The sequence below is a fragment of the Hemiscyllium ocellatum genome, chromosome 42, assembly GCF_020745735.1.
Source record: "Hemiscyllium ocellatum isolate sHemOce1 chromosome 42, sHemOce1.pat.X.cur, whole genome shotgun sequence".
NCBI lineage: Eukaryota > Metazoa > Chordata > Chondrichthyes > Orectolobiformes > Hemiscylliidae > Hemiscyllium > Hemiscyllium ocellatum.
In genome coordinates, this window is record NC_083442.1 from 28,394,116 (window position 1) to 28,410,154 (window position 16,039).

Genomic DNA, 16,039 nt, shown 5'->3' on the forward strand with positions numbered 1-16,039 from the left:
AATTAGCTGTGCGACAGTGAAACTGTACGATCATTGTTGAAAAACACATACGTTCACTGATGTCCTAGAGAGAAGGAAATCTGCCAAAATCACCTGGTCTGTGGTAGATCTCCTCTGCACCTTCGCCACAACGCTGTATTAGATCTTAAGGGAATGAAGATTTCCTGCATGGAGTTTGATACACCATTCCTACATCAGTAAATTGGGAACAGAAGTCAGAGTAGTCTGCAGGATTAAGGCACATGGTCAGTGAGTGTACTGGCTCCCAAAGCCCCACTGCCCACTTCCAACATCGACCATTCTGAGTAGGACATTTCTCAAGACTCTTCCTAATATCAGCAGGAGAAAATTCTTGAGCACCAAATGACATTCCCTCACCTTGACCAGCACCAAAATTATCCAATGCAAATACCGATGGAAAAGGAGCCATTCTTGTGCTTCATCTAATGGTGGAAGGATATTTAAAAGGTTACATTTTCATTTGAGGTGCAAGAATTAAGAAGTTAGAATCGATGATAAAGAAAGTGGGTGGCATGGCAGCACAATGGTTAGCACTGTTACCTCACAGCGCCAGAGACCCGGGTTCAATTCCCGCCTCAGGCAGCTGTCTGTGTGGAGTTTGCACCTTCTCCCTGTGTCTGTGTGGGTTTCCTCCCACAGTCCAAAAATGTGCAGGTTAGGTGAATTGGCTGTGCTAAATTGCCCGTAGTGGTAGGGAAAGGGGTAAATGTGAGGGAATGGGTGGGTTGCTCTTCAGAGGGTCGGTATGGACTTGTTGGGCCGAAGGGCCTGTTTCCACACTAAGTAATCTAATCTAAAAAAAATAAATTGCCACGCTGTTTCTCACTGCCTCAGGAAGCTCCAAAAGTGTTGTACAACTGATTTTAAATTGCAATGTATTGCAGGAAGTATGGCAGCCAGGTAGCACACAGTAAAATCCCATAAACAGCAATGTGACCACTGATAAATCTACAAAACGTTAGTGTATGTCACTTAGCATGACAATATCAATTGCATAGTTGTACACTTGAATTAGGAGAAAGACGAGGTTGGAAGAGCAGCAACTCTGCGGAGTATCTGTGAATGAACAACTCAATCCACGTGAGGAGGAGCAGATTTAGGACTGAGTTGAGAAGGAACTTCTTTAACCAGAGGGTTGTGAATCTGTGGAATTCCCTGCCCAGCCAATCAGTTGGGGCTACCTCATTGAGGGTTTGTGAGACAAAGATAGATAGATTTTGAACAGTAAATGAATTAAGGGTTATGGTGAGAGGGCGGGTGAGTGGAGAGTGGAGCTGAGTCCATGAAAAGATCAGCCATGGTCTTACTGAATGACGAAGCAGGCTCAAGAGGTCAGACAGCCGACTCCTGCCCCTAGTTCTTATGTTTGTATGTCCTGAAGACCTGTGTAGATTATAGGATTTCAAACCGGGATGTAGTCCACAGGACAATTCCAACGGTTAAAAAAAACACAAGTTGCTAAATTTTATTTTAAGCTTACCAACACACTGTCCCTATTGCCCAATATAAAAAAACTTCAGTATGATTCACTGTCATCTGGAACTCACACTGCAGGGTCCCCAGGAGCAGTATTAATATCATGGAAGAGATTCCCTGGGAACTTAACAGTGAGTCCCAGTGCAGAATGGTTGAAAACCACTGCTACACAAGGCAGTGTAACTAATGAACTGCAGCCCCATAGAATGAATGAGACAGAAAGCAAAAGAAACAAAGGTATGGCTTCATTAATTGGCATTAGTCCACCCATTCCAGAATAAACAAAAGCCAGTTTTACACTACTGCAAGTGCAGAAGAACAGTCGTATCAGACTTGAAACAATAATGGATTTTGTCTCCACTGATGCTGCCAGACCTGTTCAGTTTATCCAGCACTTTTTGTTTTTATTCCAGTTTTAGATCAGCATTTTTCTGTGGCATGGAATGACACTGAGCATAGCGTACAGTCTCATCAACTCAAGTTGTCCATGCAGGTATTTCTGCTCCACTGAACAGTTCTCCCATTTTATTTTAGCCAATCTTTCTTCAGGCATTAGTGCACACAGCAGAGTCTTATATTTTATACTTTCATGTATGCACGTAGCATGCTTTGCAAGAGATCTGAGTAATAAATGAACCGTTAGGTATTTCATTTCCAATCTTCTCTGTAAAATAAGTTCTCTGCCAATTGTCTGACTTGTTTGAAGTTGGTTTCTGCTCTCATCAGCTGTTTGATCTTCCAGCAGTAAAAGCAATTGTACTTATCATCAGAAAAGGTGTAATTGCCCTCTGTGTAATCCACACTGCACAAACCATTAGATTATTTCTGACAAGCACATAATTAAGTTGCAATTTGCTACACAGGTTATCATGCCTTAAAAAGTTCTACCACTGCAATTTATGTTTTTTTTTAAAATGAAAGACGAGGTTGGAAGAGCAGCAACTCTGCGGAGTATCTGTGAATGAACAACTCAATCCACGTGAGCAAAAGGAAGGTGTCAGAAAGTCCATTTGTGACTCCCAGGACAAAGGAAAGATAACTTTCATTTCAACAGTACCCTTTGTGTTCTCCGAATGTTTCATGTTACAGCCAAGAAAGTACATTTAAGGCATGGGCACTGTTGTAATCTTGTAAACATCACAGTCAATTTACACACAACAAACCCCCATATACAGCACGGAGATAATGGCCAGATAATATTTCCTCGCTGCTGAATGTTAACCAGGACAGAGGCCAAACTCCTCTGGTCTTCTTCACAGCAGTACCATAGAACTTTTTATATTAATCTGTGAGAACAGACATAACATCAATTTCCACATCTCAATTGAAAGACAGCACTTCTGACTTTGCAGCACTCCCTCAGCGTCAGCCTGAATTCTGCTTTCACGTCTCCTGAGTGGAACCCTAGCTCACAGCTTTTTGAGTCAGTGGTATGAGGAGCACTCAGTAACCAGACCAACATGCCTTGCATCTGACCAACAGTCCATCAGTTCCATTCCTCTCTCCACCGATGCTGCCAGGGATGCTGGGTACTTGCAGCGTTTTCTGTTCACAGTTCAGGTATCAAGGTTCAGCCAAACCTTCCTTTCAGTTTGGGTTGGAATGTCACATTGCATCATGTGGATGCTGCAGGGGCATTTAACAATTTTTAATTTTCATCGATGGGATCGTCTAAATATTTCAGACAATGGCTATCTTAAAAGTCTGAAGTTGAACTTGCAAAATTTATTGACATGAGCAGTTTAAACTTCCCCATCATGCTATTATGCCAATGTTCTGTTGGCAGGCTACACTAAATAGCTACCATTGATCAGCTGCGACAGGCTGGACACGTCACCGGCAAGACTGACGTGAGACTCCCTGAGCAGGTGCTCTACTCCCAGCTCTGAAACAGCAGGCCAGCCCCAGGTGAGACAGAGGAAGTGCCTTAGGGATATCCTCAGGCCCTCACTGGGGAAGTGTGACATTGCCACAGACACCTGGGAATCACTGGCCCCAGACTGTCCCAAAGTGGGGGAGGAGCATCCAGGAGGGCATTGAGCATTTTGCCTTCGGGAAAAAAGCAATAGCTGGAGGAAAACAGCGAAAGGAGTGCGCTTCACACCAACGCCCCACCCACCCCCTTCCCACAACTACCTTCTGCCCCCAGTGTAACAGAGCCTGCAGTAGCCACATCAGTTTGCACAGCCACTTACAGACTCACTCAGAGTGGGATAGAGTCTACAGTGACGACTAGTTGGTACTTTGACTGATCCCACTACTCCCAGAACTAATCTCAGTGCTTCTCACAATACCTCGGCTTTCCTCCCACAGTCCAAAGATGCACAGGTCAGGTGAATTGGCCATGCTGAATTGCTAATAGTGTTAGGTGCATCATTCAGAGGGAAATGGATCTGGGTGGGTTACTCTTTGGAGGGCTGGTGTGGATTTGTTGGGCCGAAGGGCCTGTTTCCACGCTGTCAGGAATCTAATCTAATCTAATCTAATCTAAACCGTAAAAGGTACTGATAATGGATTTAAACTCATGTTCAAAACAGTTCATTATAATTGGTTGACACTATGTAGTTAGATTAAGAAATGCCAGAGATTATATTACTTGGAGTGTAATGAATATAAGTAAATTACAGGACACTAATTCTACTCATAAATCCAATTATATGATTTGTCAGAAAGCAAGCCCAAGTATCTTATAATTCTCATCTGAATGCCAAGATAAATACTAATTTAAATTAACCACCAGTTAGTTGTTCAGAGTTGCACATATAAGACAGTGGATTGTTTGCAAAATGATTTTGTTACAGTAGAGTGTAGCCTGCACTCCAATTCTTTGTTCTGGGATTATCAGATACTGTTCAGTATCGTTACTAGGATTTCCCCCAAACCTAGAAACAGGTTTTTGGAAGGTTCTTGCAGCTGCACTGTAGGGCTCACACACGAGTTTCAGAGAGGTTGATTTTGGAATTCTTATTGGAAAATTGATTTCAACCATATTCTTGTTATTGTGTCTGGAAAAATAATTTTGAACATAGTCCTCAGATGAGGCACAATTTGTCACTTGTATTGGTAGAATTGCAAGATGATGAATTAGAAATAGCCCATACAAAATTGTATAAATGTATTCATTTAAGCATCTCTTCCTTCTGTATTCTGCACAAGGAATGTACAAATTCAAACTGATTTCCCTCTAGCTAATCCTAACGAATATACTGGCAAAACAGACACATTCTGCTCTCTAAGTCATTCCAGTGATAAAGTCAAGACTCTGTGACATGATCTCTTACACTAACTCTTCGTCCTGGACATTTAAATTATGGAGTGGAGCGTGTGATGCTGGAAAAGTGCAGCAGGTCAGGCAGTATCCGAGAAGCAGGAGAATCTACATTTCGGGCATAAACCCTTCATCGGGAATTATGTTTATGCCCAAAACATCAATTCCCCTGCTTCTCGGATGCTGCCTGACCTGCTGTGCTTTTCCAGCACCACACTCTCGACTCTGATCTCCAGCATCTGCAGCCCTCACTTTCTCCATATAAACTATGGAGCCACTTAACTTCCTCAAATCTTTTTAGCGTACAACACACTGTACACGGCTTCTGATTTACCTCGATGACTTTAACTTTGTGACATCATGCTCTGTGAGCATTGACCCTTCACCCTGAATGGCAAGGACAACAATAGCTGTCAGTGAATTATTTGATTCCAATTGGGAGGGCTCCAGCAGTTAGCAACTTGCATTGGTTTGCTGGATCCAGGGGTAGGAACAGTCATTATTGATTAGATTCCCTACAATATGGAAACATGCCCTTCGGCCCAACAGATCCACACCATCCCTCTGAAGAGTAACCCATCCAGACCCATTTCCCTACCCTATATTTACCCCTGACTAATGCACCTAAAACTATGGGCAATTTATCATGGCCAATTCACCTGACCTGCACATCTTTGGACTGTGGGAGGAAACCAGAGCACCCGGAGGAAACCCCCGCAGACACAGGGAGAATGTGCAAACTCCACACAGTCAGACAGTCGCCCAAGGCAGGAATTAAACCCGGGTCCCTGGCACTGTGAGGCAACAGTGCTAACCACTGAGCCACCATGCTGTCCCATGTATTGGTTACAAGTAGACATACAGCCTTGATATTCTTGATAAATGCCACGAATGCTTAGTCTGTTGTTGACAATCTTGCTAAACCATTAAGATAACCAAAGACGCCCCAGAATTCTATTGCATAAATTATAAGAAATGGTAGCCCCCAAATAGTGAGAAATCACTCTCTATTTATTTTCATAGCTTCAAAACCCAGAGTAGTTCCGTCCTGATCCTTCATATCAGTTTTAGCTCAATGGATAGCACACTTGCCTCTGATTCAGAAAGTGAGTGATTCAAGCCCCACATAAGAGGCTTGAGTAGGTAATCTAAAGAGCCCAGTGCAGTAGCGAGGGAATGTTGTTTAGTCTGAAATGCTGTCTTTATGATGATATGTTAAACAATGGCTCTCTCAGCTGGGGGTAAAAAAACACTATTTCAAAGAAAATGCATCATGTCTTTGTCCTATACTCATCTCCCAACCAACATGAATAGAACAGATCTTCTGACCTTTATCACACTACTACATAAGGCTCTTACTTTGCTGCTGTATTTCCAACATTAGGGCAGCACAGTAGTTAGCACTGCTGCCTCACAGTGCCAGAGACCCCGGTTCAATTCCTGCCTCAGGCAATTGTGTGTGGAGTTTGCACATTCTCCCAGTGTCTGCATGGGTTTTCTCCAGATGCTGCAGTTTCCTTCCAAAGTCCAAAGATGTGCAGGTTAGGGTGAATTGGCCATGCTAACTTGCCTGTAATGTTAGGTGAAGGAGTAAATATAAGGGAATGGGTCTGGGTGGGTTGCTTTTCGGAGGGTCAGTGTGGACTTGTTGGGCCGAAGGGCCTGTTTCTACACTGTAAGTAATCTAATCTAATCAACATTGGCTACTCTATAAAAAGAAAAGTACTTCATTGGCTATAAAGTGTTTTAGGAAGTCTCCAGCTCACAAAAAAAAAGACTGAACTGTAAATCTTTCTTCATATCTAACTTCAATTGAACAAACTTCAGTTCTGGGAGCAGCTTCTCAAATTCCAATGTTTAAATTTCTCAACATTCCCCAATAGTACGCTCCATGCTACCCATGATAAATCAAATAGACTAGAATTGTAATCTCTGGATAATTTTAATTTTTAAATGACAAACATAGCATACTTCACAAACTCAGGAGGAGGCTATTTTCCTCAGAACAAAACAGTACCTGATTTACTCCACTCAGTTATACTATGATAGTGAAGCTTTCCAAAGAATGGAACCATCAAAGTGTTCACCTCATCTAATTCTTTCATTGATTATCTTAAATGTTTTAAGGACTGAAATTCAGAAAGAAGGCTATTAAAACAATCATCTGAGTCCCAAAGCCTTTGAGCTGTTAAATTGCCTTTCAGAACAGTAGTAACATCCCTAGTTTTTCAGTCTAGTTATCTTCCAGTGTTGCAGCAGATAACTATTACATTTGGAAAGTGCCTGGAGCAGACTGATAGCCTGGCCACCTATGGATAAAGAGATAGCTAAAGGAGCCTTATCTCTCATTCAGATTATTGAAGACTTGCAGATCAAAGTTTAGTGCAAATTTGCAAGCCCATGACACAGAATCATCCTTGTAATAATGGACAGGCACCAGGCAGCTCATGCCATAAATCAGCATTATTTACAATTTCCTAGCAATGTGCCTTGGGGTAGGACATGACACACTGTGACAGCAGTGGGCTAGCTTGTGTCTGGAACAAAATTAAATCAGTGAATGGGTAGGTGGCAACAACAGGAGAGTGGGATTAGTTTACTTTGTTCAAAGGAATTGTCACAGGGTGATGATTGATAACCCCCTCCCTGCAGTTATTATTCCATGATTCTATCTAGTTGAAGCAAATCAAAACTTTTCATGTCCTAAATTTCTTAAATAAGTTAAATACTTATTAATATTAGATCATCATCGAATATGTAAGATCACCAATCTTTGTAACGGGAATAAGATATACTTTATGGTCACTACTTTTTCTTTCAAGGGAATCAATTCTTCGTGTTTGGAAATGACACTGACAAGGAGATTCCCCGGTTCCCTCATGTCAGTATCTCTGATAATCTGCACCACTACCACTGCACTCCTGTTGGAAGCTCAGTGCTTGGTAGACTCAGGAGACAGAGCTGAAAATGTGTTGGTGGAAAAGCGCAGCAGGTCAGGCAGCATCCAAGGAACAGGAGATTCGACGTTTTGGGCATAAGCCCTTCTTCAGGAAGGGCTTATGCCCGAAACGTCGAATCTCCTCTTCCTTGGATGCTGCCTGACCTGCTGCGCTTTTCCACCAACACATTTTCAGCTCTGATCTTCAGCATCTACAGACCTCACTTTCTCCTCGCAGACCCAGGAGACACCCCATCACACTCCAAGCAGTATCACCCTGAGAAGCTAACACAGGGACAGTGTTGGAAGAGAAGGTAACAACTGTGTACTCTTGTCAGCAAATGCCTCCCAAATTGTTAACAAATTCACCAGTTCTGCTCAAAGCCTCAAAACTAAATTGTTTGGTTTTCTTCTCAAACAGTAGCAGGAATTTGCAATCAACACAAAGGCTATTCTAGGTACAGGCATGTTGCAAACTAAATATCAATGCAAGCACATAGATATACGTAGCTAATCTTACGGTCTTATACAGAAGCCATTTGGCAACAAATTGCAATATCCATTCAAGTCTTGCTTCACAGTACCATGAAAAATTGCCATATATGTGCTGCCTCAAGGCTTTCAGACACATCTCGCTTTACTAAATGTTCTAGATTATTTTCATAAACACTCCAGTCTGTCTGATGGCAACATGCCCACAGGTAGCCTGTTGAATTCTTTTTTAAGAATCCCTACAGTGTGGGAACAGGCCCTTCGGCCCAACAAGTCCACACCAACCCTCCGAAGAGTAACTCACCTAGACCATTCCCCAAACCTGTTGCTGTACATTTTCTCCTAACTGATGCACCTACCCTGAGAACTGTGCGTAATTTAGCATGGTCAAATTCACCTAACCTGCACATCTCTGGACTGTGGGAGGAAACCACCGCACCCAGAGGAAACACACATAGACACAGGGAGAATGTGCAAACTCCACACAGACAGTTGCCAGAGGCTGGAATCGAACCCAGGTCCCTGGCGCTGTGAGGCAGCAGTGCTTATCACTGAACCACCGTGCTGCCCCTGAATTGCCAACACCTCTACATTTCCTTTCCATACAAGCATTACTATCAGAAGTCAGAGTTAAAACACATAGCCCTGTGATAGTAATTTGTTAGAAAATTTGAGAAGTTAAATAGAAGATTGCTCACACTTGATTAAACAATTAATTAATACAAACTAGCATTAAAGATTAATATGTTCATCCTGTTAATCAATTCTCAATTCATTAAAATGGGCCAAAGAGGAGAGATTTGTAAAGTAAATTCAAACCTATATGCAAAAACCTTTATCTCAAGGCAAACATTGGCCCATAACTGGATATTTAGGAGTATCTATTATATTGAGTGGTTCATATATTGTATACCTTTGCACACTTTTAATGTAATTGTTATACATGATATGTAGACCTACATATTTACAATAAAAAGTGCTAATATAAACTCATCATACTGATTACACCCTCCTGCCAGAGGCTGTCACTGCTTTGCCTAGAATTTCCCAGCAATTCAGAATGTAAGGCAGAGATATTGAGTCTTCTAAACAATTAAGCTGAACCCTGCACTGGCGATGCACAGTCCTGTGCAACACCATTGGTGATTGACTGGCATTAACAATGTAATTACACAATTTAAGTGAAGTGAATTAACAATAGTATTGTAGCTACATCAACAGGATAAGTTATGGACAGAATGTAGTTTATGAATGTAGAATAGCTATATGCTCAGAAGTATGTTGTCGAATTGCTATTCTCTCTAAATTTGTGTCGCAATCATTATCACAGGTCAGAGAAGTTATAGTAAAGGGCAAAAAATCAGCCAATTGGCAAAGCTGTCCAGTTCTCAAGAAGAGTCACATCATACTCAAAACACCAACTGTTTCTCTTTTCACAGATGCTGCCAGACCTGCTAAGTTTCTCCAGCACTTTGGTTTTTAGTATACTTGTGGAGGGTGGCGGCAGATCCAAATCATACATCCTGGCTTCCATGTCGCATTTACCCTGTAACAAGTACACTATTGCAAGCCCCTTAGCTATGTCTGCGGCACAAGTAGAACTCCCATCTTTCTGGCAGAAGTTTGGATTCAAGTCCCACCCCTGACACTTAATCAGCTGGTTTAAACAATCTTGATGAAGGATCTTGACCTGAAAAGTCAACTTCGCCACCTCCTGATGCTGCCTGTCTTATTATGTTCTTCCAGCCTCCTGTTACTCTATGCTCCAGTGCAGCAACAAAGGACAGCTGCACTGTCAGCGGTGCGGTCTTTCAGCTGAAATATTAAACCAAGGTTTCATCTCAAATGAATGTAAAAATTCCATGCCATTATTTCAGAGTTGTCCCCAGTGCCCTGGGCAATATTAATCCCCAATTTTTAAAAAACACAATTCATTTTCACCTGCTCATTTATCACGTTGATATCTGAAGGAGCTTGTTTTAAATTCACTCATGGGACGTGAGCATTGATGGCTGGGCCAGTATTTATTGCCCATCCTTAGTTGCCCTTGCAAAGGTGGTGATGAATTGTCTCTTGGACCATAGGCAGACACGCAACATGACTGGGAAGAGTATCAGGATTTTGCCCAGCAATGCTGAAGGAATGGAGATATATTTCCAAGTTGTGATGATGTGCAGCATGGAAGGGAACTTGCAGATGGTAGCAATCCCCAGTATCTAATGCTCTATCCTTACAGATGGTAGATGTGGATTTGTAAGGTGCTGTCTAAGGATCTTTGGTGAATTGCTACAGTGCATCTTGTAGATAGTACACTGCTGGTACTGAGCACGGTGGTGGAGGGGCTAGATCTTTGTGGATGTGGTGACAGTCAAGTGGTTTGTTTGGTCCTAGATGATATCAAGCTGTACTTATTCAGCCAAGTAAGGAGTATTCCATCACATTTCTGACTTGTGCCTTATAGGTGGTGAACAGGCTTCGGGGAGTCAGGGGGCGAGTTACTCATTACATGATTCCTAGCCTCCTGCTCCAGTATCTACAGTGATCATATTGCTAGCCAAATTCAGCGGCTGAGCTTGCTGCATGTGATATTTCACAAATTTGTTGAGGAATGTGGGCTCAACAGGCCAAAATTTATTGCCCATGTCTAATTCCTCTGGAGCAGGTAGAGATGAGCTACCTTCTTGAACCATTGCAGTTCTTGACATCTAGGGGCACCCACAGTGCTGTCAGGGAGGGAGTCCCAGAATTTTGACTCAGCAACAATGAATGAATGACAGTGTGATCCCAAGTCAGGATGGTGAGTGTCTGTTGCATTTCAACAGTGACTTCACTTTAAAAGTTGTTTCATTGGCTGCAGAACTTTTTGGGAATGGAGAGAGAGAGAGAGAGAGAGAAAGCGAGAGAGAGAGAGAGATAGTTAGTTAGAGAGGAGAAAGTGAGGTCTGCAGATGCTGGAGATCAGAGCTGAAAATGTGTTGCTGGTTAAAGCACAGCAGGTCAGGCAGCATCCAAGGAACAGGAAATTCGACGTTTCGGGCCAGAGCCCTTCATCAGGAATGAGGAGAGTGTGCCAGGCAGGCTAAGATAAAAGGTAGGGAGGAGGGACTTGGGGGAGGGGCAATGGAGATGCGATAGGTGGAAGGAGGTCAAGGTGAGGGTGATAGGCCGGAATGGGGTGTGGGCGGAGAGAAGATTGCAGGTTAGGAAGGCAGTGCTGAGTTCGAGGGATTTGACTGAGACAAGGTAGGGGGAGGGGAAATGAGGAAACTGGAGAAATCTGAGTTCATCACTTGTGGTTGGAGGGTTCCTAGGCGGAAGATGAGGCGCTCTTCCTACAACCATCGTATTGTTATGGTCTGGCGATGGAGGAGTCCAAGGACCTGCATGCCCTTGATGGAGTGGGAGGGGGAGTTAAAGTGTTGACCCACAGGGTGGTTGGGTTGGTTGGTCCGGGTGTCCCAGAGGTGTTCTCTGAAACATTCCGCAAGTAGGCGGCCTGTCTCCCCAATATAGAGGAGGCCACATCGGGTGCAACAGATGATGTGTGTGGAGGTGCAGGTGAATTTGTGGCGGATATGGAAGGATCCCTTGGGGCCTTGGAGAGAAGTAAGGGAGGAGGTGTGGGCGCAAGTTTTGCATTTCTTGCGGTTGCAGGGGAAGGTGCCGGGAGTGGAGGCTGGGTTGGTGGGGGTTGTGGACCTGACGAGGGAGTCACGGAGGGAGTGGTCTTTTCGGAACGCTGATAGGGGAGGGGAGGGAAATATATCCCTGGTGGTGGCGTCCGTTTGGAGGTGGCGGAAATGGTGGCGGATGATACGCTGTATATGGAGATTGGTGGGGTGGTAGGTGAGAACCAGTGGGGTTCTATCCTGGTGGTGGTTGGAGGGGCGGGGCTCAAGGGCAGACGAGCCGGAAGTGGAGGAGATGCGGTGGAGGGCATCGTCGATCATGTCTATATTTTGGAATGTCTAAAGTGTCAGTGTTTCTATCCTGGCGTTGTGGTAGTACTCGCACACAGGAGAAGATTCACTAATCTTGGTCTGTACATGGGTGAAAAATCAATTGCTGCCAAGCTGCATCTGAGATCATTTCCAGAGAATTATTGTGGTCCATTTAGGGTGGCATGGTGGCTCAGTGGTTAGCACTGCTGCCTCACAGCACCAGGGCCCCAGGTTCAATTCCAGCCTCAGGCAACTGTCTGCGTGGAGTTTGCATATTCTCCCTGTGTCTGCTAGGTTTCTTCCCACAGTCCAAAGATGTGCAAGTCAGGTGAATTGGCCATGCGATTAACATTCTGGGTAATTTAGCATTAGTCAGAGGGAAATGAGTCTGGGTGGGTTACTCTTTGGAGGATTGGTTGGGCCGAAGGGCCTGTTTCCACGCTGTAGGAAATCTAATCTAATCCATTAATTTTTAAAGAAAGCCACACACACAGAAAAGCTCAGCATCTGGAAAGGGATATCAGAGTTGCTGGTTGCATGACCCTTCCTCAGAACAGGGTTATTAATAATTTTTAAAAATGTTATTGTCCTACCAGACAATGGAGCTGCTTCCTCATCAGAGAAGCAACTGGTGATGGTTGAACCTAAAGGTCACTGTGCCTCAAGTGAGGGAGAGTTTGAGAAGGAGAATCTTTCATGGTGACCTCAGCCAGTGCCGGAATTGAAACCATATTGTTGACATTATTCTACATTGTAAACCAGCCAACTGAGCTAGCCCGCCATCCCAAAATCGATAGGTTTCTATTTGAATATAACAAAAGGTATCAAACCTCAAAATAAAGGAAAAAAAACTGAAAATGCCAAGTAACTGGGACAGTGCCTCTGTGTGTGTGTGAGAGAGAGAGAACGTTCTTAGCAGATGTCATTAGCCTGAACTCCAGTTCTCTCTCTAGTCTCCAGTATTTTGGATTTCCTGCACCCACAGGTTCTTATAACACTATATTCAGTCACTGTTTCCAAACCCTGTTGTTTTTTTTTTACACAATCAGCTGATCTCATATTATTATGAAAGCACATGACTCTGGGTGGTGGAGGTCTGAAATTAGAAACAACTGAACAGTACTGGAGAAACTCAGCAAATCTGGCAGCAGAGAGAGAGAGAAACAGAGTTAACATTTCAAATCCAATGACCCTTCAACGATTCCAGTCATGAATTTTCTCTCATTCCAAAGCCAAATAACCTGGTGGGACTTTCTGATAAAGTTGTTTTATTCAGCGCCAGAGAGGCGCTTTGTAAATGCAGAGCTGTTGTTGGGAAGACTCGTCAAGAAATTATTCTTTCCTTCTGAAGAAAACTCGAAAAATTAACTCTGTCTCCGTGGATGCTACCAGACCTGCTGAGTTTCTCCCACACTTTATTTTAAAGTCTGATGCTGAATTCTTTTCATCTGTCATCCAGATGGAATTGGACAACTGCCAGGGGTCCTCAATTAAATTTTCACCCCTTCCCCCAAAATAAACATTGCTAATGCCAAGTTGTCTTTACCGTAAGCACGTGGACATTTCGCCAGTAGTCTTCCTGCACTGATACTGCAGGGTGATCACATGATTGTCAGGACACGCTTCTCTAATTAAAACAAGATGAGAACATTAGACAGTGGACGGTCAACAGCGAGTCACATCCAGCCCTCGCACGCACTTCGGCTGACCTCAACCCCTTACTCAGTACCCGCGACGCGTTTTATTCAATTGAGTGCCGCGCAGGCGTTTTGCAAATGCAGAGTTGTTGTTGTGGGGACACTTGTCAGGAATTGATTCCTCTGTTCGGTGCCGGGAGAGTGCAATCTTTCACTCTCTCTCACACACACCAACACCAGTTTGCGAGAATACCCACATTTCCCACTGTATGCAGGAAACTTTCAGGAGCCCACTCCCCTCCAGGGTCGTCACAGCTCCCAGAGCTGCATCTGACAGCCTCCTGCTGCCCTCTGTCCATCTTTCAGAAACGGGAGGGGGCGGCTTGTGAGTTTGGAGTTCAGGCATTCCCTATAACTTTATAATGCTGAACAATCCCAGAGAGAGAGAGAGAAAATGGGGGTCTCTCCCCACACCTGACCCACTGAGGCCTCATTCTCAATGTGCAGATCCTGACAGAGCCCCACGGTCTCCAAGCGATCCAGGGATGCCTTCATCAGAGATTGGGGGCTCAGGGGTTAGCACAGCTGCCTCACAGCACCAGGGACCCGGGTTCAATTCCTGTCTTGGAGTTTGCACATTCTCCCCGTGTTTGCATGGGTTTCCTCCCACAGCACATCAAAGATGTGCAGGTCAGGTGAATTGGCCACGCTAAATTGCCCACAGTGTTAGTTGGGTGTAAGTGTGGGGGCTGAAAATGTGTTGCTGGTTAAAGCACAGCAGGTCAGGCAGCATCCAAGGAACAGGAAATTCGACGTTTCGGGCCAGAGCCCTTCATGAGGTAAGTGTGGGGGAATGGGTCTGGGTAAGTTGCTCTTCGGAGAGTTTGTGGGGCCGAAGGGCCTGACGAGAATCTAATCGAATCACCAATCAGTTTTGGAACATCTCCGGAGCAGTTAAAACCTCAATCGCGAGAAACTTATTGGGCAGATGTTGTAATGGTCTAAAACCCCACTAGCTGCCTGACAAAGGAGCAGCGCTCAGAAAGCTAGTGCTTCCAGATAAACCTGCTGGTCTCTCATCTGATATGTGATCTGTAACTAAAACAATTTTCACCTACATAAAGCGCCCCCTCCCCGGTTTGGAGGTAGTTAGTTAACCCTTACCTTTCCAGTTCAGGATCCCAGACAGGCGAGGGGCACATCGGTGACAGCAGGGCTAAGGCCAGAATGATCGGAAAGTATTCTCCACAATTCATGGGGTTGGACATTTGTTTTTCAGAAAGACTGCACCAAAGCGCCGCCGCCGGAAAATGTCAAATGTTGTAGCCTCGGATTCTCGTGAATTGGTCCGGAGGTGTTCGCTGGGCGGTTTTGTTAGCGAATTGGGTCGATTCCCCCTCCTCCTCCCCACTGAGAGGAGGTGCGAGGATTGTTGGAATCTGGCTTTCTTGAGCTCGTCCAAGTCTCACTCTTTAATCTCTCTCTCTCTCTGTGTCCCCACTCTTCGTAAGACAAGTAAAGACTGACTGAGTGACAGAGGGGGGAACAGGAAGAATTGACCAGGAACTCCAGTCTCCGGGGCTCAGGAAGCGAAATACGCGGAGAGTCCTCGGGTGGGGGAGTTGAGAAAGTTTCTTCCACCACCACCTCCTCCTGCCCCCTGAAAGCAAAGCCTCAGACTCCTTGGACTGTCATCCACCGGACTGACTCATTAAACTCGGGCGAAAGCAATCTTCGGGACGGATTGAGAGACAGCAGTGAAAGTTGTCACACGCTGATCCACAGGAGTCCAGCACAACTCAGGAAACCGGTTGAGTGAAATGCCCGGAGATTGTAAACAGTTGCAACATTAAAACTGGTTTCCCTCCCGGGGAAGACTTGCAGCGGGAGAGAGGGGTTCGCCAGCGGGAGATAGAATGACCTCGAATATTTCCAGTCCCTCATCTCCAGGGGATCAGCTCCCTTCCACCTTCATTTGCAGCAACAACCGAGTGATCGCCAATCCCTCCAGCTACAACAACCTGGAAGGCATCTTATCTCGCCGGTTTTAAGTCTCCCCTTGTACCCCGCGCTGAATACAACCGGGAGAAAGGCAGCCAAGAGCAATGGACTCAAAACGAAGACTTGCGTTTACATAGCACCTTTCAACCACACTGCCCCCCCTCATGCCCCAAAGCGAACAGAGTCCGTTTGAAATGTATTTGGGCGGGAGGGGTGGAACCAATTTATGGGCAGCAAGCTGCGCAAACAGCCATGTATCCACAGA

The 16,039-nt window shown here is 44.6% G+C and overlaps 1 protein-coding gene across 2 annotated transcripts in view; it reads right to left on the reverse strand.

Annotated features, from left to right (window-relative positions):
• LOC132834651 (collagen and calcium-binding EGF domain-containing protein 1-like) overlaps window positions 1–15,484 on the reverse strand; it is a 159,669-nt gene extending 144,185 nt beyond the window's left edge. For both annotated transcript variants that reach the window (XM_060853571.1, XM_060853570.1), the window contains exons 1-2: window positions 14,938–15,484; window positions 13,683–13,763 (exon numbers count right to left, since the gene is read on the reverse strand). In XM_060853571.1, coding sequence (XP_060709554.1) covers window positions 13,683–13,763; window positions 14,938–15,041 — 185 coding nt within the window. In that variant the 5' untranslated portion in view covers window positions 15,042–15,484. The remainder of the gene's footprint in view (window positions 1–13,682; window positions 13,764–14,937) is intronic.
• Between the last annotated feature and the right edge of the window lie 555 nt (window positions 15,485–16,039).